This window comes from Westerdykella ornata (assembly GCF_010094085.1).
Source record: "Westerdykella ornata strain CBS 379.55 unplaced genomic scaffold EI97scaffold_8, whole genome shotgun sequence".
In the NCBI taxonomy this organism is placed as follows: domain Eukaryota; kingdom Fungi; phylum Ascomycota; class Dothideomycetes; order Pleosporales; family Sporormiaceae; genus Westerdykella; species Westerdykella ornata.
The window spans coordinates 27,940-52,937 of NW_022986858.1; the positions used below are offsets into that span (position 1 = coordinate 27,940).

At 53.8% G+C, this 24,998-nt stretch overlaps 8 protein-coding genes across 8 annotated transcripts; 4 read left to right on the forward strand and 4 right to left on the reverse strand.

The window, feature by feature from the left end:
* Positions 1-1,282: 1,282 nt before the first annotated feature.
* EI97DRAFT_364445 (uncharacterized protein) lies at positions 1,283-6,031 on the reverse strand (the record flags this gene model as incomplete). The annotated part of the gene is made up of 1 exon (XM_033795005.1): positions 1,283-6,031. A coding segment is annotated over one exon (4,749 nt), but the record flags the coding sequence as incomplete, so codon positions are not given.
* A 606-nt stretch (positions 6,032-6,637) lies between these two features.
* On the forward strand, positions 6,638-8,007 carry EI97DRAFT_432565 (uncharacterized protein). Its single transcript, XM_033798192.1, has 4 exons — positions 6,638-6,902; positions 6,951-7,119; positions 7,168-7,479; positions 7,524-8,007. Exons 2-4 carry the CDS (start codon positions 6,952-6,954, stop codon positions 7,560-7,562), a joined length of 519 nt encoding a protein of 172 aa, XP_033654485.1. The 5' UTR covers positions 6,638-6,902; position 6,951; the 3' UTR covers positions 7,563-8,007.
* Positions 8,008-9,213: 1,206 nt separating this feature from the next.
* On the forward strand, positions 9,214-11,552 carry EI97DRAFT_432566 (uncharacterized protein). Its single transcript, XM_033798193.1, has 3 exons — positions 9,214-9,432; positions 9,491-10,831; positions 10,940-11,552. Exons 1-3 carry the CDS (start codon positions 9,241-9,243, stop codon positions 11,219-11,221), a joined length of 1,815 nt encoding a protein of 604 aa, XP_033654486.1. The 5' UTR covers positions 9,214-9,240; the 3' UTR covers positions 11,222-11,552.
* A 1,266-nt stretch (positions 11,553-12,818) lies between these two features.
* EI97DRAFT_303942 (uncharacterized protein) lies at positions 12,819-13,866 on the forward strand. Its single transcript, XM_033794548.1, has one exon. The coding sequence runs from the start codon at positions 12,952-12,954 to the stop codon at positions 13,747-13,749; it is 798 nt and encodes a 265-aa protein (XP_033654487.1). The 5' UTR covers positions 12,819-12,951; the 3' UTR covers positions 13,750-13,866.
* Positions 13,867-15,654: 1,788 nt separating this feature from the next.
* EI97DRAFT_348294 (HET-domain-containing protein) lies at positions 15,655-17,004 on the forward strand (the record flags this gene model as incomplete). The annotated part of the gene is made up of 2 exons (XM_033794812.1): positions 15,655-16,451; positions 16,539-17,004. Coding segments are annotated over 2 exons (1,263 nt in total), but the record flags the coding sequence as incomplete, so codon positions are not given.
* Positions 17,005-17,819: 815 nt separating this feature from the next.
* On the reverse strand, positions 17,820-18,535 carry EI97DRAFT_432569 (sterol-binding-like protein). Its single transcript, XM_033798194.1, has 2 exons — positions 18,371-18,535; positions 17,820-18,223 (listed from the first exon to the last, which is right to left on the reverse strand). Exons 1-2 carry the CDS (start codon positions 18,384-18,386, stop codon positions 17,847-17,849), a joined length of 393 nt encoding a protein of 130 aa, XP_033654489.1. The 5' UTR covers positions 18,387-18,535; the 3' UTR covers positions 17,820-17,846.
* A 1,186-nt stretch (positions 18,536-19,721) lies between these two features.
* Positions 19,722-21,720, reverse strand: EI97DRAFT_493535 (uncharacterized protein; the record flags this gene model as incomplete). The annotated part of the gene is made up of 3 exons (XM_033802363.1): positions 21,295-21,720; positions 19,932-21,232; positions 19,722-19,883 (listed from the first exon to the last, which is right to left on the reverse strand). The coding sequence occupies exons 1-3, from the start codon at positions 21,452-21,454 to the stop codon at positions 19,722-19,724; spliced, it is 1,623 nt and encodes a 540-aa protein (XP_033654490.1). The 5' UTR covers positions 21,455-21,720.
* Positions 21,721-22,791: 1,071 nt separating this feature from the next.
* Positions 22,792-24,954, reverse strand: EI97DRAFT_304073 (uncharacterized protein). The gene is made up of 3 exons (XM_033794549.1): positions 24,473-24,954; positions 24,252-24,420; positions 22,792-24,204 (listed from the first exon to the last, which is right to left on the reverse strand). The coding sequence occupies exons 1-3, from the start codon at positions 24,677-24,679 to the stop codon at positions 23,042-23,044; spliced, it is 1,539 nt and encodes a 512-aa protein (XP_033654491.1). The 5' UTR covers positions 24,680-24,954; the 3' UTR covers positions 22,792-23,041.
* Between the last annotated feature and the right edge of the window lie 44 nt (positions 24,955-24,998).

The following is a 24,998-nucleotide window of genomic DNA, read 5'->3' on the forward strand; positions in this document are numbered from 1 at the left end:
AATCCCACTGCTTTCCTTATCTGCATTGTGTAAACCCGTTTTCGTGATTCACTCACCTAGCTGTACATGTACTGCTAACTGCCGTACTGCACTTACTTCCTTTTCCGTGCCATACTAGGAACGTGAACCATTAATGGATATACCTCACGCTCGTTGTACTGCGGCTTTCCACGTCCAACTGAACATCCGGCTGCAATTCCTCTGTAGGTGGAATTACCTACCTAGCACAAGTTAACTGGCTACAACTTAATAATGCGACAGGTAGATTTATTTTAAACATACTACTATATATAGAGGCTTGCTACAAAGCTAATTACAGGACGTCCTATATTGCTGCGCCTGCTAGCTGTTTAAATTAGATGTGGGAAACAGTAGTACTGAGGAAGTGCAGGGGGGTGTTCAGTCGGATGTGAAGAGAGGCTGTAGACTACCCTTCTCCATATCCTCGTACACGTCTGAAGAAGCCACAACAAACTGTGGTTCACCCTGCTTATCACAGGGCGCAACACTCCCCCATCTTCCATCCGCATAGACCTTTGATATGCGTCCAACGTCTCAGGTCCGTAACGAGTTCAAAGTTTACACTACCTAGCTTACCCCATGGACATCACGGACACTGGAAAAATGGAAGTTTCTATACTTATACTTAATGATAGTAAACGCATCCATGCTTCCTCCCAGATGGTACCCTAACGGACAACTTTTTGGGCAGGCCTCGCCAGGGAAAGCGATTCCTCGTACATGCTACATGTAGTACGGTAAACGTTAAAGTCTTTGAACATGTTTGGTACCGCATCACCGCAGACAAGAGACAGACTCTGGCTATCCAAAGTCCCGGTGAGTACGAGACTTGATATACCTGTCGAGCAGGAGAACTCGTGCTCCGGTGAACACTCCCTGAGATGACTTCTAAACCCGGAAGCAGAGAGATCACAAGTGAGACGAAACGCATTACTCTATTCACAAGATGTGCAATAGCTTTTCTATCATCATTGTATACCTGCATATCAGCGCCATCCCACCGCGTGGCGCCTCCAAAAGTCCCTCCAACCTTCAACGCCACAAATGCTATCCATGACTTCCACTACTGATACACCACCTCTCATGCCTCTTAGACGCTGGAATCACCATCTTGAACACACAGCTACAAATACACACTGCTTTTTCGCAGACAGCAAAAAAAAAACCCCTCTTACTCCGGGGGTACCCGAACCCAAGCCACCTCCCACACCTCCACCACCTAATACACCTTCTTCTTCCTCGTCCTATGCGGATCCTGCCCTTTCTTATTCCTCCTCCTCTGCCGATCCGTCGGCGGTTTATACGGCTCCTTGCCATACTCCTCGCGGAACCAATCCAACATATACTCATCCACATGCCTGCGCTCGCCATCATCTTCCCTAGGCTTCTCAGCACCGACATCACCAACCGCTTCAGACGGATTCCTCGTTGCGAGATTCGCCGGCGTAGGAGCCGACGACGACTCGTTGAAATCGACTTGGTCATCATGGATCTCGTCCACAATCTCCTTTTGCGCAACATTCGCTGCATTCTGATCCTCGGTGTCTTCCACGCTACGCATGACCTTTGCATCTCCCAGCAGCCCCACCTTCTCGCCCAGGACTCGGTCCATGGCAGCCCCGGCCTCGTCGACGGGCTCCTCGCCCTCGAGCGCATCGCGCCAGCTCACCTTGTTGAAGTAGTCCGTTGTGAAGTCTCCCTTCTGGATGATGACGTCGTCGAGAAGCCGCTTCTGGTTGGACTTGCGGAGGATGTTGGCTTCAATCGTGTATTCGCTGACGAATTTGTAGATGTGGACTTCGCGGGTTTGGCCGATGCGGTGGCTGCGGTCTTGACATTGCTTGTCCATAGCTGGGTTCCAGTCCAAGTCGTAGAAGATGACGGTGTCGGCGCCTGTGAGGTTGATCCCCAGACCACCGGAGCGGGAAGAAAGGATGAAGCAGAAAATGCGAGGGTCATTGTTGAAACGGTCCGTCAAGATCTGGCGCTGCTCGACCTTGGTGGCTCCGTCAAGACGCAAGTATCGATGCCCGTGGATGTTCAAGAACTGCTCCAAGATATCGAGGACCTTGGTCATCTGGGTAAATATCAGGGCGCGATGCCCGCCGGCCTGCAATGTCCGAAGCAACACAGCCAGACGCTGGAGCTTGCCACAATCGTACTGCAGAAGGCGCTTGTCTGGGAACGCGATTGACTGACGGATTCGCGGTTCATGGAAAGGGTCACTGGTTCGTACAATGGGCGACGATCTTACTAGGTCGATGATAGGCTCGGAGACTGTGAATCTGACAACGTCCTCGGCGTAAACGGCGGGAGTTACGCAAGTGAACTGGGCGATCGTTTGCTCAAGGGATTCGGCTCGTTCCTCCAAAGTTGGTATCAGAGACTTGAATAGCGAGATCTGGTTGAAGTTCCATTGCCCTGCTTGACTGGGGCTTCGGGGTGCACGGAACCCATATCGCAGCTTCTTGCGCGGCTGAGTGATCACCTGCTGGATCATGGAAGATACGGTCTGAAGGCCCTGGCCTTTAGATTGGGTGGTCTCGATCGTTCTAACAGTGTAGCCATGCTCGTAAGCCCCAAACCTGAAGTCTTGATAATCTTCGGTGATCAGGTCAATGAGACCCTTGCCGTATATTGGTAGGAGCTGGGTGCGAGATTGAGTGAGCCGCAAGCACGATTCAAGATGGTCCTTCACAGCTATGTTTGTCCGTCTCTCAAAAGCCGAGAGTGCTCTTTCCATGACCGAACTTGAAGGCGCGACTGGTGTGTTCAAACGACGAGTTTGCCGCTCGACGAGGTCTTGCAGAGGACGTGTCGCCCTAATCTGCTGCGCACGACGCGCATGGAGCATAGAAGTACGCTCTCGATGCGCAAACACAAGGTTGAGAGCATCCAGATTGACCTCCTCGTCCATCCTCTCCTGTAATCGTTTCCGTACGAGCAAGTCCTTGATCGTATATGCTCCTGGTACAGACTGTCGCATCGCCATGGAAGTTACGATAGATCTTGTCTCAAAAAGATCCGGATGATTGCAGACTTTCCGGAGAGACATGAGGCAATTGATGATAGACATATAGTTGCCGGACGCAAGGATTTGCTTGGTAGATGCCCGGCCCATGAAGCCATCATAAAGTTGGCGCTGGCGCTTCGAGAGTTTGCAATACACAACATGCTCGTATTTCGCGGGCATCTGTTTCTCAACATCCGCTTTCAACCGTCGCAACAGGTAGGGCCGCAGGACCTCATGCATCTTCTTGACCAACTTCTGGCCCTGTTCGTCAAGCTGTTGCCGGCCTTGTTCCAGGATCTGGGTCGTCGGGTTCTTCAAAGCCATCATGAATTCCTCGAAACCGGCAATACGACCGTCTCCGGGCATGGTAAAGTACAGTAAAGACCAAAGCTCGTCGACATTATTCTGCAGCGGAGTTCCGGTCAGAAGCAGCCTGCGTTCAGTCCTGAGGGTCAGCATGGTCTGCCAACGCTGGGATTTGAAGTTCTTGATGTTGTGTGCTTCGTCTAAGATCAGGTACTGCCAACTGCGCTGTTTGAATGCCGCAGCGTCTTGGAGGACGAGTTGATAGGACGTGATTACGACGTTATACATGTCTCGCCCAGCGTTACGCCAACCGATTCGTTTCCTCTTCCGTTCGTTGACGTCTCCGTAGTATGTTAGGATTTTGAAGCCAGGACACCACTTCTTGAATTCCATTTCCCAATTGAGCATGACGCTGGTTGGTACGACCACAAGATGTGGACCCCATTTTCCGCGATTGACAGCAATATATGCAAGAAGAGCTATGGTCTGAATTGTTTTTCCAAGACCCATCTCGTCGGCCAGAATTGCTCCATTTGAGTCTGAATCGTAGCGATTGACTAGCCAATCAAGTCCATCGTGCTGGTACTCCCGAAGCGTCCCACGAAGGAGCGAAGGTATCTCCGTCCGAGGTGGGGAGGACGTATGACGTGATCTGCTGCGTGATACAGTCTTATCTGGTGCAAGCTTCTCAGGGGCCTGTGGCTCCGTCTCCTCTATCAAGTGCTTAGACATTGTTGAAGTATGGTGGACGGTGTGCTCTGCATCAGGTGGCTCATCCAGATTGGCAGAATCGTCGACTTTCATATCCAAGGAATGCTCCTCCAGGGGCGTACTGGGGTTCGCTTCAACGACGGGTGATGCTTCGGTCATGACATTGTCTTCATCAGCTCTGACTTTTGCTGCTTCAGCTTCCTTCAACTTCTTGATCTCGCTGGAGGTTAGAAAACCCATAACACCAAGGTCATCGCCATCTTCAGAGCCAGAATTTGACCGTTCTTCTTCGTCTGTCTCCGCATCACTGGACCACTCTTCACTTCCTGATTCGGACTTGATGCTTTCGCCTTCATCAGAATCCAACAAAATATCGTCGACCTCTTCGAGTTCGACAGTTGCGGGATCTATGCCGTCAGGCTTTTCATCCTCAGCAACGTGAAAGCCATTAGTGTGTGCACCATTGGGCGCATCGCCGCTGTCTTCCATTGCTATGTCGGGATCTGGGGTAGGTTCAGGTGTACGCTCTGCACCGTCGTCCTCCGCGCTCTCAGCCTCAGACTCGTCATCCTCGTCGGAACTGGCATGGGAAATATCAGGAAGTTGACCATACTTTTCGCGGAGCTGTTCAGTGGTGAGGTTTGCGTCCTCGTCAGCGGAACCCTGATCGGAGTCGCTTTCGGCGGTTGAGGACATGTTTTCATCGTTCGACTCGTCGGAATTGTCGGAGGCGTAGACCACAGAGTCGTCTTCGGATTCCGAATCTTGATCCTCGCTGACCATAGATGATGCTGAGTCAACTATGCCTCTCCCGAGAACCTCTCGCGCCTTATCGAACATGTGGTCCATGGCTTTATGGCCGAGGCGAACTTGTTCCTCCTCCCACCTAGCAAAACGCTCTTTATCCACTTCGAGTCGGACATTTGCCCAGGCATCCTTGAGGTCTTTGACCAGTTGCTTGTACCGAAGCACTACACGGTCCCTCTCTTCCTGCTCAATCTCTTCTCGAGACTTGGTCTTGTACTTCTCCTTCCAATAGTCGAAGGCCTCTCGAGCCAGTAGCTTAGCGTTCTTCCGATGTCTCATCTGCTCCTCTCTCAATAGCTTATTGAACTTCAGAGCGTGTGAAACGACGTGATCCCAATGACCGTAGTGAGGAGGCGGTTCCTCAGCCGGCTCAGGAAGGTAGATGCTGCACTGTGCCTGACTGAGGACACCTCTTTCTGCAGCGTCTACAATCCTCAAGCGGCGCCGAGCCTCCTCCTCCGCTTTATCGTGCGTTATCCTTTGCGACTCCTCCCCTTCAAGCGGATCATCATTCCGCAGCCAATCATCGAATGACGCAAACTTGGCTAGGGCGGGGGCATGGTGGGGATGCCGGCTTGGTGGATCGGGCTTGCGAAAGCGAATTCTGAGGCGAGGCGCCGAACCATCAGAGGTTGGATCGAAGGACTGCTTAGGCGTGCTATGAACGTCATCAGTGGCAGCAGAACCGAACGGCTGCGGTTGCTTTCGGGGCCTTCCAGGGCGATTTCGTGTAGTTTCCGGCGTAAGGGGAATTCTTGGAGATGCAAGACCTGCGGCAGCCGCTGCGGATGGCCTTCTCTGGCGTTCGGACTTCCTCGTAGGAGGCGAGCTCTGGGTCGCTGGCAGCTTCCTCACGTTTCCTCCTGTAGGCCGAGTTTTCACCATATTTCCTGCGCCGGATGCGGCTTTCGATTTCTGTTGCCTGGCACTGTTCTTTGCCGCCCCATTTGTTTGAGTCGACTTGCCGGCATTATGCGCGTTTCGTCTCGCAGGCGTTGGTGTTGATGGCGGAGGAGCTTGACTGTTCACTCTGCCCGACTTCCTAATACCGTCGTCCGTTATGATAGTGGTTGGACCTTCTGCGAGGAAAGACTTCCAAGGCGGCGACGCGGCGCGTGACGCGGACCTGCGCGGTGCTGTGTCATCGAGCCTCCGCCGCTTCGCAGGTCGCTGGTTGGCGATAACCTCGTCGCCATTGCGGGCGGGTGTTCCATCGTTCGGCTCGAGCTTGACCGTGGTTATATCGTCGTTGGCGGTATCGTAAGGGGTGCCGTTGGGCGCGGTGGCGGCCTGGTTGGCGGAAACGTCGGCGTCGGAAGGCGGAACTGCTTGAACATCGTCGCGGGTGACGATCTCAACATCTGCTCCCATATCCATTCACATACCAGCAGCCCACACCGTACAGGCCCCTGATTCACGCCAGTCCGCCCTAATGGAACTCTGCAAGCAGTGCTGCAGCGTTGCCAGAGACTTGCAGCGTCAACTTGAGGGTGCCTAAGTGAGGGGGACCACCTGCAGCGCGCTGGAATGAAGCCCTATCGGTCCAAATGCGGTATCAATGTATAGCGCAAGCACCACCCGTGGCTGTGACGTGTTCAGATTCGGGTTTACGGGTCGTGGTGGATTGTTATGGTTGATTTTCTAGATTTTGGGATGTCGGTGATCTCCCTGGGCGAAAACGCAACGCGCCCCAAGTCGTGGTTGGTTTAGCGGGACATGCCAAGGCGCGCTAGCCCCTCCTCCACAATTGAACCTCAGCTTTCCATTCCATTACCATACTTTGTACGTCGTTGAATGTTAGCTGGATAGTTTTTATAGAGGCTGGTTGAGCCGTCAATGGAGAGATAAGCAAGGGTATGCACCGTCTCATCTCTGAATCCAGTGCATCTGTATCTCCAGGCTGTCACAACCAGGAAACCTTGGAAGGTGAGATGGCTTGGCATCTTGGTGAACTGCTTAGTCATTCGAGCTCGCGCTTGCATCACGGACATCAACCTCACTCGCAGCAAGCACATATCGAAACTACCCGCAGTCGCGTCGCAGCGTAGGTGCCATGCCAATTCCTCACGCCCAAGTTTTGACATTGTCTTAGCATGCTCTCACGGCGCTTCATAGCGGGCCGCCCGCTCGCCCGCGTCCTTGCACCAGCCGTGGCTGCACCCCGTCGATCGATCGTGCACACCCCATACTCCCCCAATACTCCGAAAGTGTCCGAGGTGCAGGAGCTTGTGGATCCCAAAAGCATTGATGACCCATATATGGTGTGTGACATTGGTTTCTCAATGGAGTCGTTGCGCTGACAGGTGCAGAATGGCGGCTATCTTAATCCTCCCATTGAGAAGCGGGGGAACCGCGACCCTTATGGCGACTGGTGGGACAAACAGGAGCGGAGGAACTACGGCGAGCCCGTTCACGAGGATAACGATATTCTTGGAGCTCTGGCGCTGCATGACTATGATCACTTCACGCCGGGCTGGGGTGGTGTATTGTTGGGGACTTTCGTTGTTAGCGTTCTAGGGCTGTGTGGCATCGTCAAGTTGTGGTACCCGGACAAGATCACCGTTCCAAAGGCATATGAGGGTGGCCTGGAAGAAGAATTGGGCGGCCCACGAGCAGTGAGGGTAAGTATTCCGCCCAATGGATGCGTCGTCTCTAACAACAACAGGCTAGGGCAGAGGGCGAGCCAGTGTACTGGAGGCATTGAGCACCTGAACATGCTGTATATAAGTCTCCTGTGTCTTTCCCTGGAAATTTCATTACATTGTGGAAATAGCCAATGCGCCTTCTCCCTTCCTGCTACAAGTCTGCGGCCCTGCGAAACGAGCTTCTATCCTGCTGCGATCATTCACAGCATGTGCGAGCCGTGGTCGTTGCAACTCTCTCAAGGAAGCGATAGAAGGGGTCTGTAACGTCTACGTTGTACGGCGTAGTCGCATCGCCGCTTTTTCCTGCATGGCAGACTACAGACGTCAGCATTTGGATCAGCTGAGCTGATGTCCTCTCAAAAGATGCGTCCTATGGTCGTTAGTTTGGCTTGTTGGGTACGTTACCATTCTAGCCAGACGCCTGTGCAGGGATCCGACGGCTTGTGGAAATCGGCCGTGCTAAGGGGCTAGGTAGTTCACCTACAACTATGGGCTCGTGATCACTATACCCCTGTTGTCATATGGTTGGTAAGGCTGGCTCCCCGTATTGGTGGTGTAAACCGTTAATGCCGAAGCCCGATCCGCGGCTACAAGCTGTTAAGGACCAGAGCGAGCCAGTCACCTAATCTTCGTCATGCGACTTGTGCGTCCAAGTTGAACGCCCTGCCCTGGCCCAGCTGGCAGTGAGGATCATATCAACTGCGGCAAAGCTTCATGGGTTCGGCATGCCCGCTACCCGCAACTGAGCAGGCGCCCATCTCTTATATATAAATACCGTGACTACTTTTGCCTTCTCCTCACACCGTAGATAGTCATATTCCCATCTATGGTCAACTATACTGTCGCCTTCTCGCCTTTCAAACTACTATGGCATCAACCGAAACCGGTCTATCGGTGCACGTCAAACTCACCGTCGCCCCAGAGAGCGTGGAGGAATGCCTTTTGCTCCAGGTGTTTCACGATCCGCAACAACCGGCGGTCGTTCAAGTTTGTGAAGAACTGAATTGTACTGTGGAGTGACTGGTATCGGTGTGTTGCGGCCTCTACTGCATAAGAAGCGTCCAGCAGGATTCGTTTTATTAGGAACAAGTCCAGAAGGAATACTACAAGCCTTATTTGGCTACGGAGCCTATGTGCACGTGGATTTTAGCACATCAGGCCACCTGGGCACGCAGGCGCCCAAAAAAAAACCTTGGAACCCGCATGTGTAGCAGAAGTCACGTGGCCTCCGGAGGGAGGAGCAAACGAAATAACCAAAAAACCTCATCACGGTGAGAAGAAAGGCACCACCATCTCTTTTTTTGTCCACTGGGCGATTCGAACCCTCACAACTCACTACGCTACAAGGTGGCACGCCCAACCACAGAGTCACCGCGCCATGAGGGCTTAACGTTCGATGTTGAAGGGCAATTAATTGGGAACTATATAGTGCAGAAAAGTATCTCACAGTATTTGGAATAGTGGGTTGGAGGTCGGCAGAAGTGGTTGTATGTTGACAAGGACATGGTTTCGGCTTAACCTAGCCGCAAAGACACATGCAAATTTCATGAATTGAAGATATATATTCCATCGATGGTGGTGTACGCATTCTGGTGGTGATATCGATAACACCAAAGACTAACTGTTCCTGGCTAGCGTCGGTTGTCCAGCAGTCCGATTGGGTGCAACCTCGACGTATGATTGTTTACACCGCGCAAACAAGCTTGGAAGCCGACTACACCTCTGTCGCTCGCAAAAATGGAGCAAAAAATGGAACCGCTCAATCTGAAGACGGCCTCAACGTATATCAACAACTTATTGCTTGCACGGGGACTACTGCGCGATGGCAAGCCGATCGAATTTGCGCATCCATCGCGCGGAGAGGGCGGAAAGGAGGCAACAATGGCGCACATCATCAACTTGGTGCACGACCTGATACTGAAACGAGATGTGTGTTGCAAGCACTTGAACGGACTAGACAACGTAGAACTGATGAATACCGTGCCAGCGCGACCAAGCACACCGCGAATCCCTAGCGAGTACCCTCCGCGCCCTTCGCAGCGAAAGCACCCGCCAGACGTCCGCTCTCGAGAAGCTCCAAACTCGCAATGAAGACCTTGCGCGCCAGCTCTCCCTCGCCCAATCCCAAGAACGATCTGCCCGCGCTGCTCTACGAACCGCCGAATCATCCGCGCGAAGCTTGCGCGAAGAAATGCTCCGGCTGAAGACAACTGTCCAGCAAGTGCGCACGAGCTGCGCGAATGACATACGGAAGCGCGACATTCAGATACAAAGGCTGAAAAATCATTTGACGGGCCAGCAGCGCGGGAACAGAAGTGGTCTTGTAGGAGCTAGCATCACAATCAATCCGGGAACTATGACCATGAACGGGATGGGCACCTCTCGGGACGATGCTTTGGATGTGGACGACCCCGAATACAATCTGAGTCAGGACACGACCGAATTCTTGACAAAGCTAAGTCAAAGCTTGAGCGACGAGAATGACAACCTCATCGGTCTAGTGAGAAGCACACTTGTGACACTGAAAGAGCTTCAGGGGTTGCCCATTGGGCCAAGACGAGACGAAAACGGGGATCTTTCCACCGTTGGAGAGGAGGAGGAAACGGTCAGACAGAATATGATGCATGGACTACCCACAAGCTACGAGAGTCTGGCTGCTGATATGGACACTGTCCTGGAAAAGCTCAAAACGCTTCTTACAAACCCGAACTTCGTTTCTGTTGAGGAGGTAGAGACGAGAGAGGAAGAGATAGCGAAGTTGAGGGCAGGGTGGGATCGGATGGAGTCGAGGTGGAGGGACACACTCGCACTCATGGACGGCTGGCGAAGGAAAATGGCCGGCGGGAACACCATAGACCTGGAGGAGTTGAAGCTGGGCCTAGGACTTGGTGCTGACCTGGGAACGGTGACTGACGCGGAAGTGTCCGTGATTTCCGAAGATGATGACGACGAGGCCAGCTCTGAGTTGGACGAGGATATTGATGAAGAGGTGGAGGTGGAAGAGCCCCTCCCAGCCGAGGCGAACCAAGTGCCGGCGAAAAATCCTCGCACGGATATGTTCACTTTGAAGCTGCAACATGACCGGCCGGTGCTTAAAGAAGCGAATATCAACAAGTCGCATTTGAAATCACCGAGAAAGGTTGCTTTCTCCGCGTCGATTCCCAACACACCATCAGAGGCCGGGAACGAGAACGCCAAAGAGATACCTTCGAAAGAAGACCGTGTCGGTTCGATAAAACGCACGCATATGGCACCTTCAGCTACATCCTCACCCTTGGATGAGCGAACGTCCCGGCCTGCAAGCCAGGAATCGCGAATCCCCCGCCATGTACGTTGCCACAATACCGCGAACCAGCTTCAGAAGCTGGCGAGCAAAGTCACTTTTCCTTCATCCTCTCCTCGAAGTTCTACAGGCCCGTTTGTTGACGACTCGCAGGCTAGGAAACGACTCTCGAGCCCACATGCTCACCCTGACGAACGGTCCCCCAAACTCACAGTGAATGACAAGCTCAAAGCTGCCGAGGCGGAAGCAGCTGCCGCTGCGGAAGAACTGAAATCCGCAGATTCGGCAGCAGGCCGAAATGGTGGGGAAGAAGCGGGTGAGCGCAAGCACCGTTCTCGTGGCTCACCAACGAAGACACGAATATCGGGACGCCCGAGGAGGAGGAAGAGCACGCTGACGCCCGAGGAGCTGCAGAATCTCCTAGGCTTTGAGTAGTAGGTCGTGTGTCTTGACGAATGTGCGGGTATACGGGAGGCCTTGATTCTGCGGGCATGATACTAATGACTTTGTATCGGTATAATCTAATTCGTTGTTGGAATGTCCATTACGAAGGAGTGCATGAACGATTCAACGCATGTCAAGGGTGTGGCGCTTAAATATGGAATCCTTCAATCGTTCGTTTCTTTGCCGCAGATGGCTCGTCTCATTGGGGCCTGAGGGATTCCGACTGCTGCCTCTACGGAGAAGCTCTGGAGGAGAAGCCATGCCAAATTGAAAAGAAAGATGCCGGTACGATGCGGGCACCAGGACCAGTCAGCAAGATGGCCTTTATGCACCAGTAAGCCGCCTGGCCACTCCATGAAGATTCAGTGTTCGCCTTGTGACCCATGATGTCGGCTCATTGCTCTCTCCACGCGGTACGGAGTACACGTTCCCGAGACCATCACTCACATCCAACAGCTCGAATGACACAACTACTCCAACCGCCGTCTGCTCCGCTGCCATGTGCGGGAGTCCGTTCTTCAGCGCAAGCTATCAAGCTTCTCTGCACATCACAAAGCCTATCTCTCCTTCCCTTCAACACTGATCAACTATCGTCAGCAGGCCGTCGTACAAGTTCGCAAGCCACAATATAAAATAACCGCCGGAGACCCTCTTTGGGTATTTTTGTGCACAGATGAAGCCAGGACGTTCCCCGCTCACTGGACGCAGATGTCAGCTCGGACTGGGCGAGATGCAAATTGCTGCAAATTATCCCCGATGGGGCAAGGAGAAGGCATTCGCATATCGGCCCTAAAATGCCTCGAAGTGGCAGACGGGCATGCTGAGGCCCTGTTTTTGGTGTTTTCTGCAGTGTGATGGCCGCGCAATGCATGTCGGCAGCGATATCAACAGAGGATGCGGCGCGGACAGCATGATTGGACGTCTGTTTTCACTCATGGTCTGCGCATTCGCGTGAATTCCCCCGCCTTCATGGACCATTCACAGAGCACAATGGACCAGCTAGCGGGGCGCTTAGGAAACTTGGGCTACACCAGCCTCTCCCATCGTCCAATCTGACATCAACCTCTAAGCGCTCGCAGCTTTTCGATAGACTGGATGCACCAACCCCCCCTCACCACACCCATCCTCCCTGGCTCTCTGCGAAAGGTGGCATGTGGGCTGCACAAGGCAATCAAGCTGCGCCTGGCTCCAGCTACTCTCCCGACATTGCGTCGTGCAGGCTGACCCAATAATATGCCAGTCGGTAAGCCAGCCTTGGGGGCATGCCCACCTTGTGCGAGGCAATACTTAAACGGCCGCTGGCCGCCCTCCTCTGCTTCTCTTCTTCAGCAAGCGTGTGAAGTCTTCAGAGCTGTATTGTGTTTTTCTCTCTATCTTTTTCTCCCTTCTTCCTTTCTGTCTCCGCCCTAGGCCTGGTGCCATTAATTCCAACATCATCAACCTTACCACCCCCATTTACACTAATTCACTTCTTTGTGGCCGGTCCACATACACCAAGCATAATTCAGTTCTCTTGCTCAATCGACCATCAATCATTCGAAACTCTTCGAAAAACCAACTAGCAAAGTAACGCAAACTCGCTTTTCCACGCTCTCTCACGCTTTCATCAGCAATCTTTCTTCAGTCTATCCATTAGTTTGGCCGGACATCTCTGAAAAGAGAAACAAATCAGCCCCTCTTTGATATAACGGAAGTTTTTGGAAATCGAACAGAACCCCACAATGGCCGCTATCCAGCTCAACTTCACTCTCCGCACTTCCGCCAACTGCAAGACGGTGCACTTGCTCGGCTCCTGGGACAACTACCAGGGCCAACTCCCGCTGTCCAAGGATTCCAAGAAAGCCGGCGGCTGGGTCGGATGCTTCAAGTTCCAGGGCGCCACTCTGAAGCAGGGCCAGCGATACTGGTACTACTACATCATCGACGGCTACCACGTCTCGCACGACCCCGCCCGCGAATTCACCACCGAGCCGACCACGGGCCGCAAGCTCAACATCCTCGACATTCCCGCCAAGAAGTCGTCGACGACCACCTCGTCCCGTTCGTCGCAGCGCGATTCCCGTCGCATCAGCAGTTCCTCCATCCCCAAGGGGCGTGCCCTCTCCCCCTCGAGGATCGCTGCTCCGCGTCCCCAGCGCCCGCACGAGACTCGCCAGGTCATCAACACGCAGTACGACAAGGCGACGCTCGAGGCCCTGACGAGCCGCCTCGCCAACCAGTCCATCTCCGACGACTCCGACTCCGACTCGTACATCGACTCGGACGACGAATCCGACGTGCCGTCGCTGACGTCGCGCTCGTCCAACAGCTCCTCCCCCTCGAGCATCAGCAGCTCCTCCAGCTGCTGCACGTGCGAGCGCTACGGCATCACCCGCTCGGGCGACCGCGTCAAGCTCGACTGCGGCGGCGCCCGCTGCGGCTCCAGCGACGACTCCGAGGACTGCTCCTCCGAGGACGAGTACTGCCACGACTACGCGGCCAAGACGACCCGCCGCCAGGGCGTCATCATCCGCTCTTGAAGTGCGCAATAGCGGACAACCTGTATCTCGACCATTTGTGACAATACTTCTTTCGAATTCGACTTTTCCATTCTTTTCTGTTTATATTTAAAGATTTATTAGCCTCCGGGGCTTACTTTTTGGTTTCTTCTTTTTAGTTTTCAACGTTACGATGTCATGGCCTCTCTTCTTCTTTTGCTCGTTACGAGCAAACACACTCTTTGGATTAGACGCGACGGGATGAAATTTTTGAATTATTGCTGCCGGTACTGGAACCGTGAATGGGAAGTTGGGGGAAATGCAGGGGCCTTTCTTGCGTTTTTAAGGTCAAGAGATATCGCTGCCCGTGGGAAGCCTGATATCTGCTCTGCTTCAATGCACGCATGCTTAGATATATAGTTGGCTCGCCTCTGCCCCTTGCGTATAGGGGAGGCGAGACAATGGAAGGATTGCATGTCTCGTGCCAACGATATGGAGTCTCTCACATGATTTTTGTGATGTGTTGATTGACATTAATTGATTCTGCGTTTCTCCACCTGCTCTTGGCTTTTAATTCCCCGAGACTGTCTCCGAGTGAGATCCTGTTTAAACCTAGGTGACATCTCAAGTTTACACTTTTCGAAGCCGCTTGTTGAACACCGTCCCATCGAATTGTGTTGACTATAGCCATAGTTTTGTAGACAGGGGATCATGCTTGGATAAAAGATCTTTTGCCAGGAGGACACTTCCTCCGTCCCCCCATTCACCTCTCCATGAGCTCGCACCGAATTGGGACTAGATGCGCCAAGATGGTTTACTTGGCAGGAATCGGCCGCTTGACCGGCTCATAAGAGATCATGATGCGCTTGTTATAGTTCCACCATCAATTACTCGCCTTCCTTCTTTCATCCATGTGGTAAGACTACGTAGTGAGAAGCAGACGGCGATGTCGGAGGTGTTGTAAAGAGGTATTCTAGTTCGCGGATATGTCGGGCGGCTTTTTCAGCCCGCTGGAAACGATAGTTCCAAAAGCGAATCATCGGTTGAGGCCATCGACCCCCCACCTTTGCGATCCAACTGAAAAACAGGACAACAGCGGAGAACCCCAATCTTTGGAATCAACGCAATATATTGAACCCAAATGTTCACTCCAGACGCCAAGCGACCAGCCAGCACCCAGGTGCATCGCCCAGTGCGTCTGAGGTGCAGGTGGATAGCACAGAAGTGCGGGTTACGAACCCCCGGATTCTAGGGTAGCCAGCTGAGCCCAGCTCGCTGGCTTTCGTGCTCACCGAGATCCTGAATGTAATAACACTCCCGTTGTGGTCGCCAATCTCAATATATTCATCTGCCGCCCGCAATCAACTGCCACCCGGAGATGTATCATCGGACTCGGATTATTTCCTCCTGCTACCAAAATGCCCGCACTTGACCAATTTCCTCCCCTGACTCTCTGCACAGCCTGTCAGCAGCTCTTCAACCCGCCGCCCAAAGAGAAACCCCACCTACAAACGTCCCAGGGAAGGCCGATACGGCTTTTTGGCACGAACTCGGAAGACGAGAGCGATCATGCCATCTTTGGCCCCGACGCGTTCTACTTTCAAAAACTGCGAAAAGATGTCGAGAAGGCTTGCAGAGGCGGTTGCGAGATCTGTCAATGGATTCTCAGCAACGACGAAAGCTGTGTTCCAAGCGAACAAGATGAAGAAGGGGCCGTCGACTTCACTGAGGAGTACTTCAACAGTGGGCGGCGGCCTCCATGGTGGCCTCCAGAAGACGAAGAGCTTGACTTCCACTTCGAGTATGACGAAGAAAGCCGCCAGGTGAGTCTCGTGCCGAGTCGCCAGGAGCAGTGGAATGACCGAGAATTGAAATGGTACGTGTGGACCACTTGTGGTAAGCAGCTACAACTTTTGACAGCACAGCACTTTGCTAACAAACACGCCAGAGGATCCAGCTGCGAAGCTCCCCATCCCGCGAGTATCGCTTGCAGATATCGGATCACTGGAGCGTCTCGAAAACGTGCGGCAATGGCTGAATGAGTGCGTTGCAAAACACAAGCGATGCCCTGAAAACGAGTCAGTTGAGCTGCCCACCAGACTGGTTGAAGTCTCGCCGCCGGACGCCCCCAAGTCTGCGCGTCTCCGCACCACGGGGGGTGAGACGGGAAGCTATGCCACGCTCAGCTACTGCTGGGGTGGTCCACAGCCCTTCCAAACCGTCACGGACTCATTCGCGGATTACTCAACGACGCTCCCCTATTCCAACCTGCCCAGGACCATACTCGACGCGTTCGAAGTAACCAGGCGCCTCGGTCTCCGGTACATATGGATCGATTCCCTCTGCATCATCCAGGACGATCTCGAGGACAAGAACCGGGAGCTGCCCCGGATGCTCCGCATCTACGAGAACTCGTTCGTCACAATCTCAGCAGGCAGCGCAAGCTCCTGCAATGAGGGTTTCCTAGACCCCCGTCTAGATTCTCGCAGCCCACGGCAATTGAGCGTGCGCATCAACAACAACCAAATCGGCACACTCGTCGTCGGCAATCAGGAAGAAACTCTAGAATTTAGCGACCACATCAGCCAGCCGATCAACAACCGCGCCTGGACACTCCAAGAGTCCTGGGTTGCTCCCAGACTCGTAGTATTCGCCGGCCTCGCAGTCGTCTGGAAATGCGCATGCACCGGGTGGCACGGCGGACTGCCAAAAGGCCTCGGCAGCATCGACGATGACGACGGTGCGTCAGACTCCTCTCCGTCCTTCTCCTCCGCTACGCTCCAAAACAAAATATACTACTACTGGGACCAGTATTCAGGCTACGTCACCAGACCGTACCTGGACTCTCTTCAGGCCGCTACCGCTCACGCCCACGTTCACAACTCCGCAACCCACCACGCCTGGCACGACCTCGTCGAGAACTACACCCGCCGCGCGCTCACCTTCCAAGGCGACAAACTCCCGGCAATCTCGGCCGTGGCCGAGAAATTTGCGCCCTTGCACGGCGGTGGTGGAGATTACCTCGCTGGCCTGTGGCGCAAACACCTAGTATTCGACCTCCTATGGTACACCTCGTTGCCATCATCGGGCAAGGGTGGAGAGGGAGAGGGAGAGGCGCGGTTTACGAGCCAGGCACCGAGCTGGAGCTGGGCTTCTAACTCGGGGAGGATCAAGTTCGCGGATAATTCGGCTCTGTACCTTCATATCTTGCCGTTGTGCAGCATTTTGGAGTGTGGTGTGGTGCTCACGGCCGAAGGGGTGACGTATGGGGCGGTGGTTGGGGGGGAGCTGGTAGTCGAGGGATACGTGGCGGAATTTGGGGTGCAGGTTGAGGAGAGTGCGTGGGTGACTTGGGATGATCTGGAGCGGTTTGATGGCGGGAGGAATAAAGGGGAAGCGGCTCTACCGGTACCTTGTTGGACGCTGACGATGGCTACGAGTGGTGATCTGTGGGTGGATATGGAGGGCATGGTATGGGGCAAGGTGTTTGGATTGGTTCTGATGGATTCGGGATTGGGAAATGGGAGTTTCCGGCGGGTGGGATACCTTACGCTTGAGAGGGAGGGTCGCGGGGAGCCGCCTGTCTACTTGCAGGGCGAGGGGAGGAGAGTGGTCAGGATTGTGTGACAAAAAAATTTAAGGGTCAGCCCCCGTGTCTTATACACATCCTCCCCAGAAACACGTACGTCACGGGTTCATCTACGCAGCGCACGAATTGGGTCGAGATGGGCGGGTCCTGGGGCGGATGTTACAAAGTATGCGGACGGGATCCGGCGTGTTTAGGGACGAGGAGTGGCTGTTTCCTATTGAGAGTGTTCAGCCTGGTACGCCGCCTTGAGGATCTGGGTGAGGGCATGATGGTGGAGGATGGGATGGGAGATCCTATGAAGGAATGGACAGATCTTGTGTTTAATCGAGCTCTTCCTGATATAGATAGGCATCACAAGCAACGCGTTGCCATGCCATGAGAAATGCATTTCATCATGCGCAAGGTATAGGGAGTCCCAACCATCGCTCATATAAACGGGGCCCGCCTCTCAACATCGCCCAAGACCAAAAAACACACCATGCCCACCACCACATCATCATATCATACACTCCCAAAACACAACCCCAACATCTTTCCCAATCACACCATCTTACAACTTAGCCTGCGTCTGCGCCTTCTTAAGAACCGGCTCCAACTTCGTCGCCTTCATCACATCCCCCCTGACCTTCAACCTGCCCGCCATGAACAACTTCTGCGCATTCGCCTTCCCCTGCACCAGTTCGCCGAAATCCTTATCCGACAGGACCAATGTGACTGTGGGTTTCTTGCCCTCGGGCGCGGTTTGGCCCCGCCCGACTTTGCCCGTCTCTTTGAGGTCGATGTACCAGTGCTCGACGTTGCCGGCCGGGTTTTTCAGTTCGAAGGCGAAGATTGCGTTTGCGGATTTGAGCAGGGGTTGGAGGGATGAGGGGTTGGAGGTGAGGGAGGTGGAGATGGCGTCGAAGGCGGTGGAGGAGGGGAAGTCGGCTGGTGGGCGGGGTTGTTAGCTTGTTTTTGACTCGAATGGGTGCTTGGTTTTGGTTTGATTGGGGTGGGAGAGGGGACGGCGTAAATATCTAGCCGTGGAGCAGGTCGCGCGATTGTGCTACTGCGAAGGAATGGATGATGACATACCGTGCTTGAGAGACATGGTTGCTTCGTGCGATACTTGATTGTTTGAAGGTGTCGGTAGGCGAAGTTGGGCTTTAAGGGATTGACTGAGTTGAAGACGGATGGATGGATGGATTTGTCGTGACACTCGAGAAAGGGGAGCAAAGTGGGACTATTTGAAAGACGAGCCCTGCCTTGCTTTACAGTTGCTCCCGGCGAGGCATGTGAATGTCCGCTGATGCGAGCGGCCAAGATCGCCGTCACATGCCGAGGCAAAAGAGCACGGACTGGGCACGTGGAAAGGCGACGCTAGGCGGCTTCAAGACGAAAAACCGGGGACAATGTGGGTTTAGTGGATTGTGGGGTTACCCCAAAGCACACAAGATCACACAAACTTCTACATACATACCGTCCTGTAATGCCCCGATGTAGGATAATTATCCAATTTTTGATAGAGGCTTTTGAAGCCGAAGTCACATGTATTTACTCATCTATCGATCTACCGTTACCGAAGCATTTATTCCCCGCCTACCCTAGGTAGCATCCCCCATAGATCGTCGGCGTGGCCTGTCGTGCCTCTCTATTATTACCGACATCAAGAATGATGCACTCGAACGAAAACAACACCTATCGGTGTGATGTGTTAGCTCTGTGTGTCACGTCCTTGACAGAGAGAAATCGTCAAATTAGCTCCTCTCACCGTCTACAAGCAGGTGTCATGTCTACATCCAGCTGTCGCAACATTCAGCACCGCACAAGAGATCCGTATATAAATATAGATATATCATTCATTCATTCATCTCCTACGCATAAAAAACGCATATATACTCAAGAAAAGTACTACGAAAGAGAGAACACAAGGAAACCGATAAGAGGGCATCAGCCCGTGTGTGTGTGGGCACTACATAAGCTATCTCATCTCATCTCATAAAACAGACATTACTGCATTTTCCCATTTCCATCAGGGAAGGTTTCCGTTTCTTTCTTTGTTCTTTTTTTCCCTCGGGCGGGAAGGCGACGCGTCATCAATCATAAACATGAACGTAAGACGTAAGAATGGATAAACGGTTGAGAAAGGGGGTGTAAAAGAGAGGATGGAGAAAAGATGTAAAAGGTATGAAGAAAAGAAGAAGAGAAGAAGAGAAGATGTCAGAGATAAAACCCGAAAAAAAGAAATGCCAGAGGAAGCCGGCCGCTTGAAGCGTATATCCTCCGTCCGCATAAAATGCTCCGCCCACCCAAACCCAGGGTATCTGCCTTGTCCATGCCGTCCGTGTACCCGACCGTGAAAACTCCATTCCGCTCTTGATAGTCGTGCTCGTCATAACCTTCGTAGCTTCGCAGTTCGTAGTTCGTCAATATCAATCAAGCACCCTCACTTCCAGTTCGGGAACAATGTATCCCTCAGGAACCGCCTCATATGCTCGCTGCCCAAGAACGTCTCCTTGGCGCCTTTCCGCCTCGGCACCCCCAACACGGGCGACGTCGCCATCTTATTCGCATGGCTCTTCATCAACCACCTGGAGAAATGGCTGTGCTGCTTCACCTTCATCATCGCCATCTCCTCCTCCTCGCCAGTTGACACATGTTCCTCCTCCATCAACGGCCCCATCACCCTCGTCCCATCGCCCACAATCTCCACGGGGCTGAGGATAATCGGCACATCCATGACCTCTTCCTGATTCCGCTTCCAGTCATCGCTGCCCGTGATCAGCGTCAACGGCTCGAGCGCCTCATCCCAGTTCCCCTCGCGCAGCTTGACGTCCTCGAAGTTGAACTCCACCAGCGAGCGGCGGTGCTTTTGGATGAAATCGGATATCTGGGCCGAGTCCATGACTGCGTTTTCCAGCTCCATGTAGCGCAGGCGGGGGAACTTGATGGGCCGCGGTCCGCGCACCTCGCCCGCCATGCTGGGGTGCATGAGATCCTCTGGCGAGGGCTGCATGCAGGGTTCGCGGTCCAGGGAAAGGGGGGAGGGCCCGCGTGCGCCTTTCCAGCGGAAGAAGAGACGGGTCAGGCCGCGCGAGAGGGTCCGGAGATAGGCATGCAGAGTGCGCAGATTCTCGAGGTTGTGGGCGCGTACCCGCGGAGTGGTTACGCTCAGGTCGATGGCATCCATGCAGATGGAGAGTCTGCGGATTTGACACCAGCGTCTGGCCGACGTCTGCGTGCTGCCGAATCCGGACATGGGGTGCAGGTAGAGCAAACCGCCGGGGTGGATGGGGACCATGGACAGGGTATGCAGGCTGAAGAGAGGAGCGCGCTCCACGGCGATGCGGAGGGAGATGAGCGCATAGTCGACCGCGGTGCGACGATAGCGGGGTGTATAGTCGTACCCTGGGCACGAGATCTTGAGATGGGTCAGGTTGATGAACTCGGAGAACGCAGCCACGAATGCCGGTACATTGGTCGCAGCATGGAAAAGAGGCGGATACTGCGCGATGAGCAGGTTGGTCATCTCGACGGTTCCATACTTGGGCGGCTGCTCCTTTCCAGGGATATGCGGGGCCGTTTGGAGCTGAGGCTCGTAGATGAATTGTCTTTCTTCTCCCGTGATGGGGTCTATGATGGGTGGAAGGAATGTGTTGGGGTCGTGAGGCATATGGAAGGTCAAGGTCTTCACGTGATAGCCAATCCTAGACAGTGCCTCCATGCGGGCAGGTTTGGTAAAGGTGGATGGCTTGAAGGTAACAGTGAGATACTCAAAAAGATGAGGCGCAACGCGCGCAGAGAAGTCATGGCAAACGAGACGAAGGTTGGGCAGGTCTTCTTCCTCGAGGTGTGCAAGCAGATTTTCCCGACAGTTGTCGTTCATCCAGAAGCGCAAAAAATCGACGTTTGTCGTATGGACCAAGTTACAGCAGACGGAGCTGTTGGAGCGCAGAGCTGCGGAGAATGGTTAACGTCGTCGGCCGGACCGCATGCGCATGGGCGCCGGATCAGCTTACATCTCCCTCCGATTGAGGTCGCTGGCGTCAGCGGGATCTCACCAAACAACAATTTCGAACTGGCGCGCGAAACGGTTGTGGCCTGGCTCGCATAGCTGCTCTGGCTGTCGCCAGACACCGATCGCTTCAGCGATGGGGGCGATGGTCGTTGCGAATACATAAGTTCAGGTCATTCATGAAGGAAGCAGATAACAATTCTCTCAGCCTGGAGCGGGGTGGCAGAAACAAAGCGACGGAAACCTCAGGGAATCAGGCATCGCGACCGACGGCTGGTATTTACCGCCAGAGGAGGGGAGCGGGGTTCAGAGACACGTGAGATGCAAGTGTGAGTCAATTTTGGTCTCCTATGGCCTCCTAGACTGCGGCTTTTTCGAGCGGTGGATGGAAGCGGAAGGATAATGGGAGGAAAACACGACTATGGCACGTCGAGTTGAAGGGGGGCGCGAGACGTGTATAGATATATCGACGTGTTGAATGGTCTGTTCTTGGGCGGGGCGGGATCCCGAGTCAGGCCTTGAAACGTTTCGACGAGGCTGGCCTATCGGGTGAATGCATCGACTCAACAACTTCGAATCTGGCGCAGTAGCGCAGGTGTGATGCTGCAGGTGCCGAACCTAAGGTGGCTGGGCGGTGCTGGACAGGGTGCTGCAAATGTCGGTGAGAGGTGCCAAGGGTATGCAAACCGTCGCGTGTGGACGACTCTGGACGCGTCTGGACGTCAGACAGAACGAAACATGAATCGGATATAAACAAACAGACGGTTGTTATTGCTCGGTTGTTTGGCTGCGACGCGTGTTTCAAGAATCCTTGCACTTCAACACCAAAAACATGCAAAAATTAAATCCGCCTGGGGAACGCTCGGTAGGCATTCTACTCTGCTATGTTAACATCAAAGTCACGGTGCTCTTGTGAGATACGTCCTTCGCGCACATCAACTTGTCGAAACACGTGTGCATCGCGTCCCATCCAGTCTCCCAATCCCACAGGTACAGGCACCACAGGAATCACAACCCACACGAGCAATCGCCACCACGCGACGTTACAACTTGCCCCGCAAACACTTGGCATCTGCACACAGAGCGCGTAAAATCCCGCACCCTCACCCCGCCGCCGTTGAGAGATACTGAGCGCTTGGGCTTTGGAGGAGGGCTGGCTGCGTTGAAGCCCGACCGTGGTGCGAGGGGAGAGCAATGATGCATGCCGGGTGCATATGAGCGTGCTGGTGTTCCCTCCTTGATAACCCCGCATTGGGCGTCTTGTGAACTCGAGGAGGTTGTTTGTATCGTCCAGAGACGATTGCGATGGAGTTCTTTCCGATTCTTTTGATCACACTAGCCCAAGTTCTCTGGCAATACCTAGTCCCTTCCCCAGTGCGGTGAAAAGACACTTCTCCGATAGTCTGTTTGCCAACTTTCGAATCTTCTCATTCCTCTCCATGACAGAGGATGTCGCGGCAGCATCTCGTCATCATATTCGCGTGTTTTCCTCGTGGGTGTTTGCCCTCTATTGCTGGGTGCGTCGCTCCAGTTCGTAGTTTCATCCTGACTTTTTAGAGGGCCATGCGCAATCCTTTCTTCTCTGGATTTGGAGCGTAGCTATACGTTGGGATCCCGGTGATACTATTGGATAGCGGCACTCTTTCCCCCTGCAAACCCCAACGTAAAACCAAAAGTGAATGCGTCGGCCAGAGTCACATATGATACAGCGGGATCTCGCCTGTGCCCGCTAGACAGTACTCCACTCTGATTTATCGCCTCCTCTCATCCGAAAACCGAGGGGCTCCCTCCGGTACTGGCGGCGGCTGGTAGTTCCCTCTGTAGCCATCAACGGGAGGCAGGTCCTCCCCAACCACCTCCTCGTAGCTCGGAGGAGCATCATCGTACGGAGGTTGTACGCCCAAAGGCGCAGGGCTAGGAGGCGCGCCTTGGACAGGCGGGAGCGCATTTGGCCCCGAGAAACCTGCATGATCGACCGGCGTAACGGGTGGCATTGGTTCTGGAGGGGGTGCGAGGGCTGGAGGAGCACTGGGTTTGATTTTCCCAGCTTGTGCTGATAATGTGGCATCGAGGAGTGCTTTGGGCGGAGCAATGCCAGAATACACCTTGACGGGCAGCCTCAGGGGTAGAACCACAAGTTGATCCTCTCCATGCTTGTATGACCCGTAACCCAAACCCACGCGCACCTCGAGTTCATAGAAGCGGGAGATGTTGCATGTGTTGAACGTTGGAGCAACTGTGTTGGGGAGAGGGCTGTCGGACCAGTACTCCGGGTTGATTGGCGTCTCGGTTCCGACTGCGTCATTTGGGGAGCCTATTGGGATGGCCATATTACTGAAGCTAGCAATTATCCAGCTGTTAGACTCCGTTCGCTGAACTTCGTGTGCCCGCACTTTTGTATAGCCAATGAGTTCAATCTGCAGCATCTGCAGATATACATTCTTCTCCCGGCCACTCATATTCTTCACTAGGATTCGCAAGGGTATATTCCGCGCACAAGTCAGAATAGCCGGATTTGGTAACCTCACATCCACTGTGAATCGCGGCGTGGTGCCGCCGGGCAGGGGGGACGTCGGCGAAGGTAGGTTGGATGTTGACGACTTTCGATCAAAGTCGAAGAAACTCTTCTTCTTGGCTGCCGGTGCACTTGCTGCAACTTCTAGGAATTGGTGTTGCCTTCTTGCATATGCCTCTCCATCTGACTGTGCCGGCCTAGGAGGCTCAATGGGTAGGAACGTGAAGTTCGCTATCGCTCGTGGATTCTCTTTGAGGAGTGAGGGTCGATTGACGGTAACCTTCACGTAGTATCGAATCTCAGCTTCTCCGGGGAAGCCATTGAGGGAGGGAGGGAGGGTCTGCTTGACGTGGTGCGTGGCCGTGCGTGCAAACTCGAGCGCCATGCCGCTGAAGTTTACTGCAAGCTAATTAGATGTGCAACGCTGGAAGGCTGAACATACATACAGTTTGTCGCAAGGTTATTAGTCTGCTGGCAAGCGTTGTTCAGGGGCAATTTGAACGAGAATGGATATTCATATTGGCCGGCTTCGATGACGTGCGAAGCCTTGGAGCTCACGGATGCATCTTCAGGCCGCTGGTCCGGAGGCCATAGGTTTTGAAGCTTATAGAGAATCTCCCTCAAGTCAGGTTGATGCCTCATGGGTATTCTGCCTTTCCGAACGCACCTTGTGCACTTCCAACACCGGTCTCTGCTTGTCAGGTCTCTCGGGTCTAACTGGAGCGAGCAGCCTCGTCCGCGATTCTCCTTCCAGCTTCACGACGATGTTCGACACCGTGCTGGGACTCGTAACCCGTAGTGTGACCCTTCCATTGATAATGTCTAGGTTTGTATAGTGTGTGTGAGGGTGCTCTAGGCTAATTGACACGAGCATGGCTGGTCCGTGGTCACCGTATGGTTTCGCGCGGGGGCGAGCGAGTGGAGAGAAAGGTTATTTAAACCACGCGGAGCATGTCATGAGAAATCTCAATAGAAATACCAGTCGGACGTCAGTCGCATTCGAAGCTGGCTTGTTCGTTTTCTGAAGCTTGGCTCTCCGCAGTGGAGAAAAGTGCCAGCACAGCCGCAAGACGCGTGTCAATGGTGCGAGAGAGGGATGTCGTGGGGTTGTTGGAGGGGTATCTCCAGGATTGGAGCTCAGAAGGTGCTACCCACCTGTGGACGCGAACAGTTAGCCAGGTCACCTGAGAGCG

Bases quoted from the DNA above. Each gene is read 5' to 3' on its own strand.
- EI97DRAFT_432565 (XM_033798192.1), top strand. From the start codon at position 6,952: ATGCTCTCACGGCGCTTCATAGCGGGCCGCCCGCTCGCCCGCGTCCTT. The intron at 7,120-7,167 runs GTGTGTGACATT...TGACAGGTGCAG, and splicing joins GCATTGATGACCCATATATG to AATGGCGGCTATCTTAATCC. The intron at 7,480-7,523 runs GTAAGTATTCCG...TAACAACAACAG, and splicing joins GCGGCCCACGAGCAGTGAGG to GCTAGGGCAGAGGGCGAGCC.
- EI97DRAFT_432566 (XM_033798193.1), top strand. From the start codon at position 9,241: ATGGAGCAAAAAATGGAACCGCTCAATCTGAAGACGGCCTCAACGTAT. The intron at 9,433-9,490 runs GTGTGTTGCAAG...ATACCGTGCCAG, and splicing joins ACCTGATACTGAAACGAGAT to CGCGACCAAGCACACCGCGA. The intron at 10,832-10,939 runs GTACGTTGCCAC...GACGACTCGCAG, and splicing joins AATCGCGAATCCCCCGCCAT to GCTAGGAAACGACTCTCGAG.
- EI97DRAFT_303942 (XM_033794548.1), top strand. From the start codon at position 12,952: ATGGCCGCTATCCAGCTCAACTTCACTCTCCGCACTTCCGCCAACTGC.
- EI97DRAFT_304073 (XM_033794549.1), bottom strand. From the start codon at position 24,679: ATGCTCGTGTCAATTAGCCTAGAGCACCCTCACACACACTATACAAAC. The intron at 24,421-24,472 runs GTGCGTTCGGAA...GACTTGAGGGAG, and splicing joins CGGTGTTGGAAGTGCACAAG to ATTCTCTATAAGCTTCAAAA. The intron at 24,205-24,251 runs GTATGTATGTTC...ATTAGCTTGCAG, and splicing joins TAATAACCTTGCGACAAACT to TAAACTTCAGCGGCATGGCG.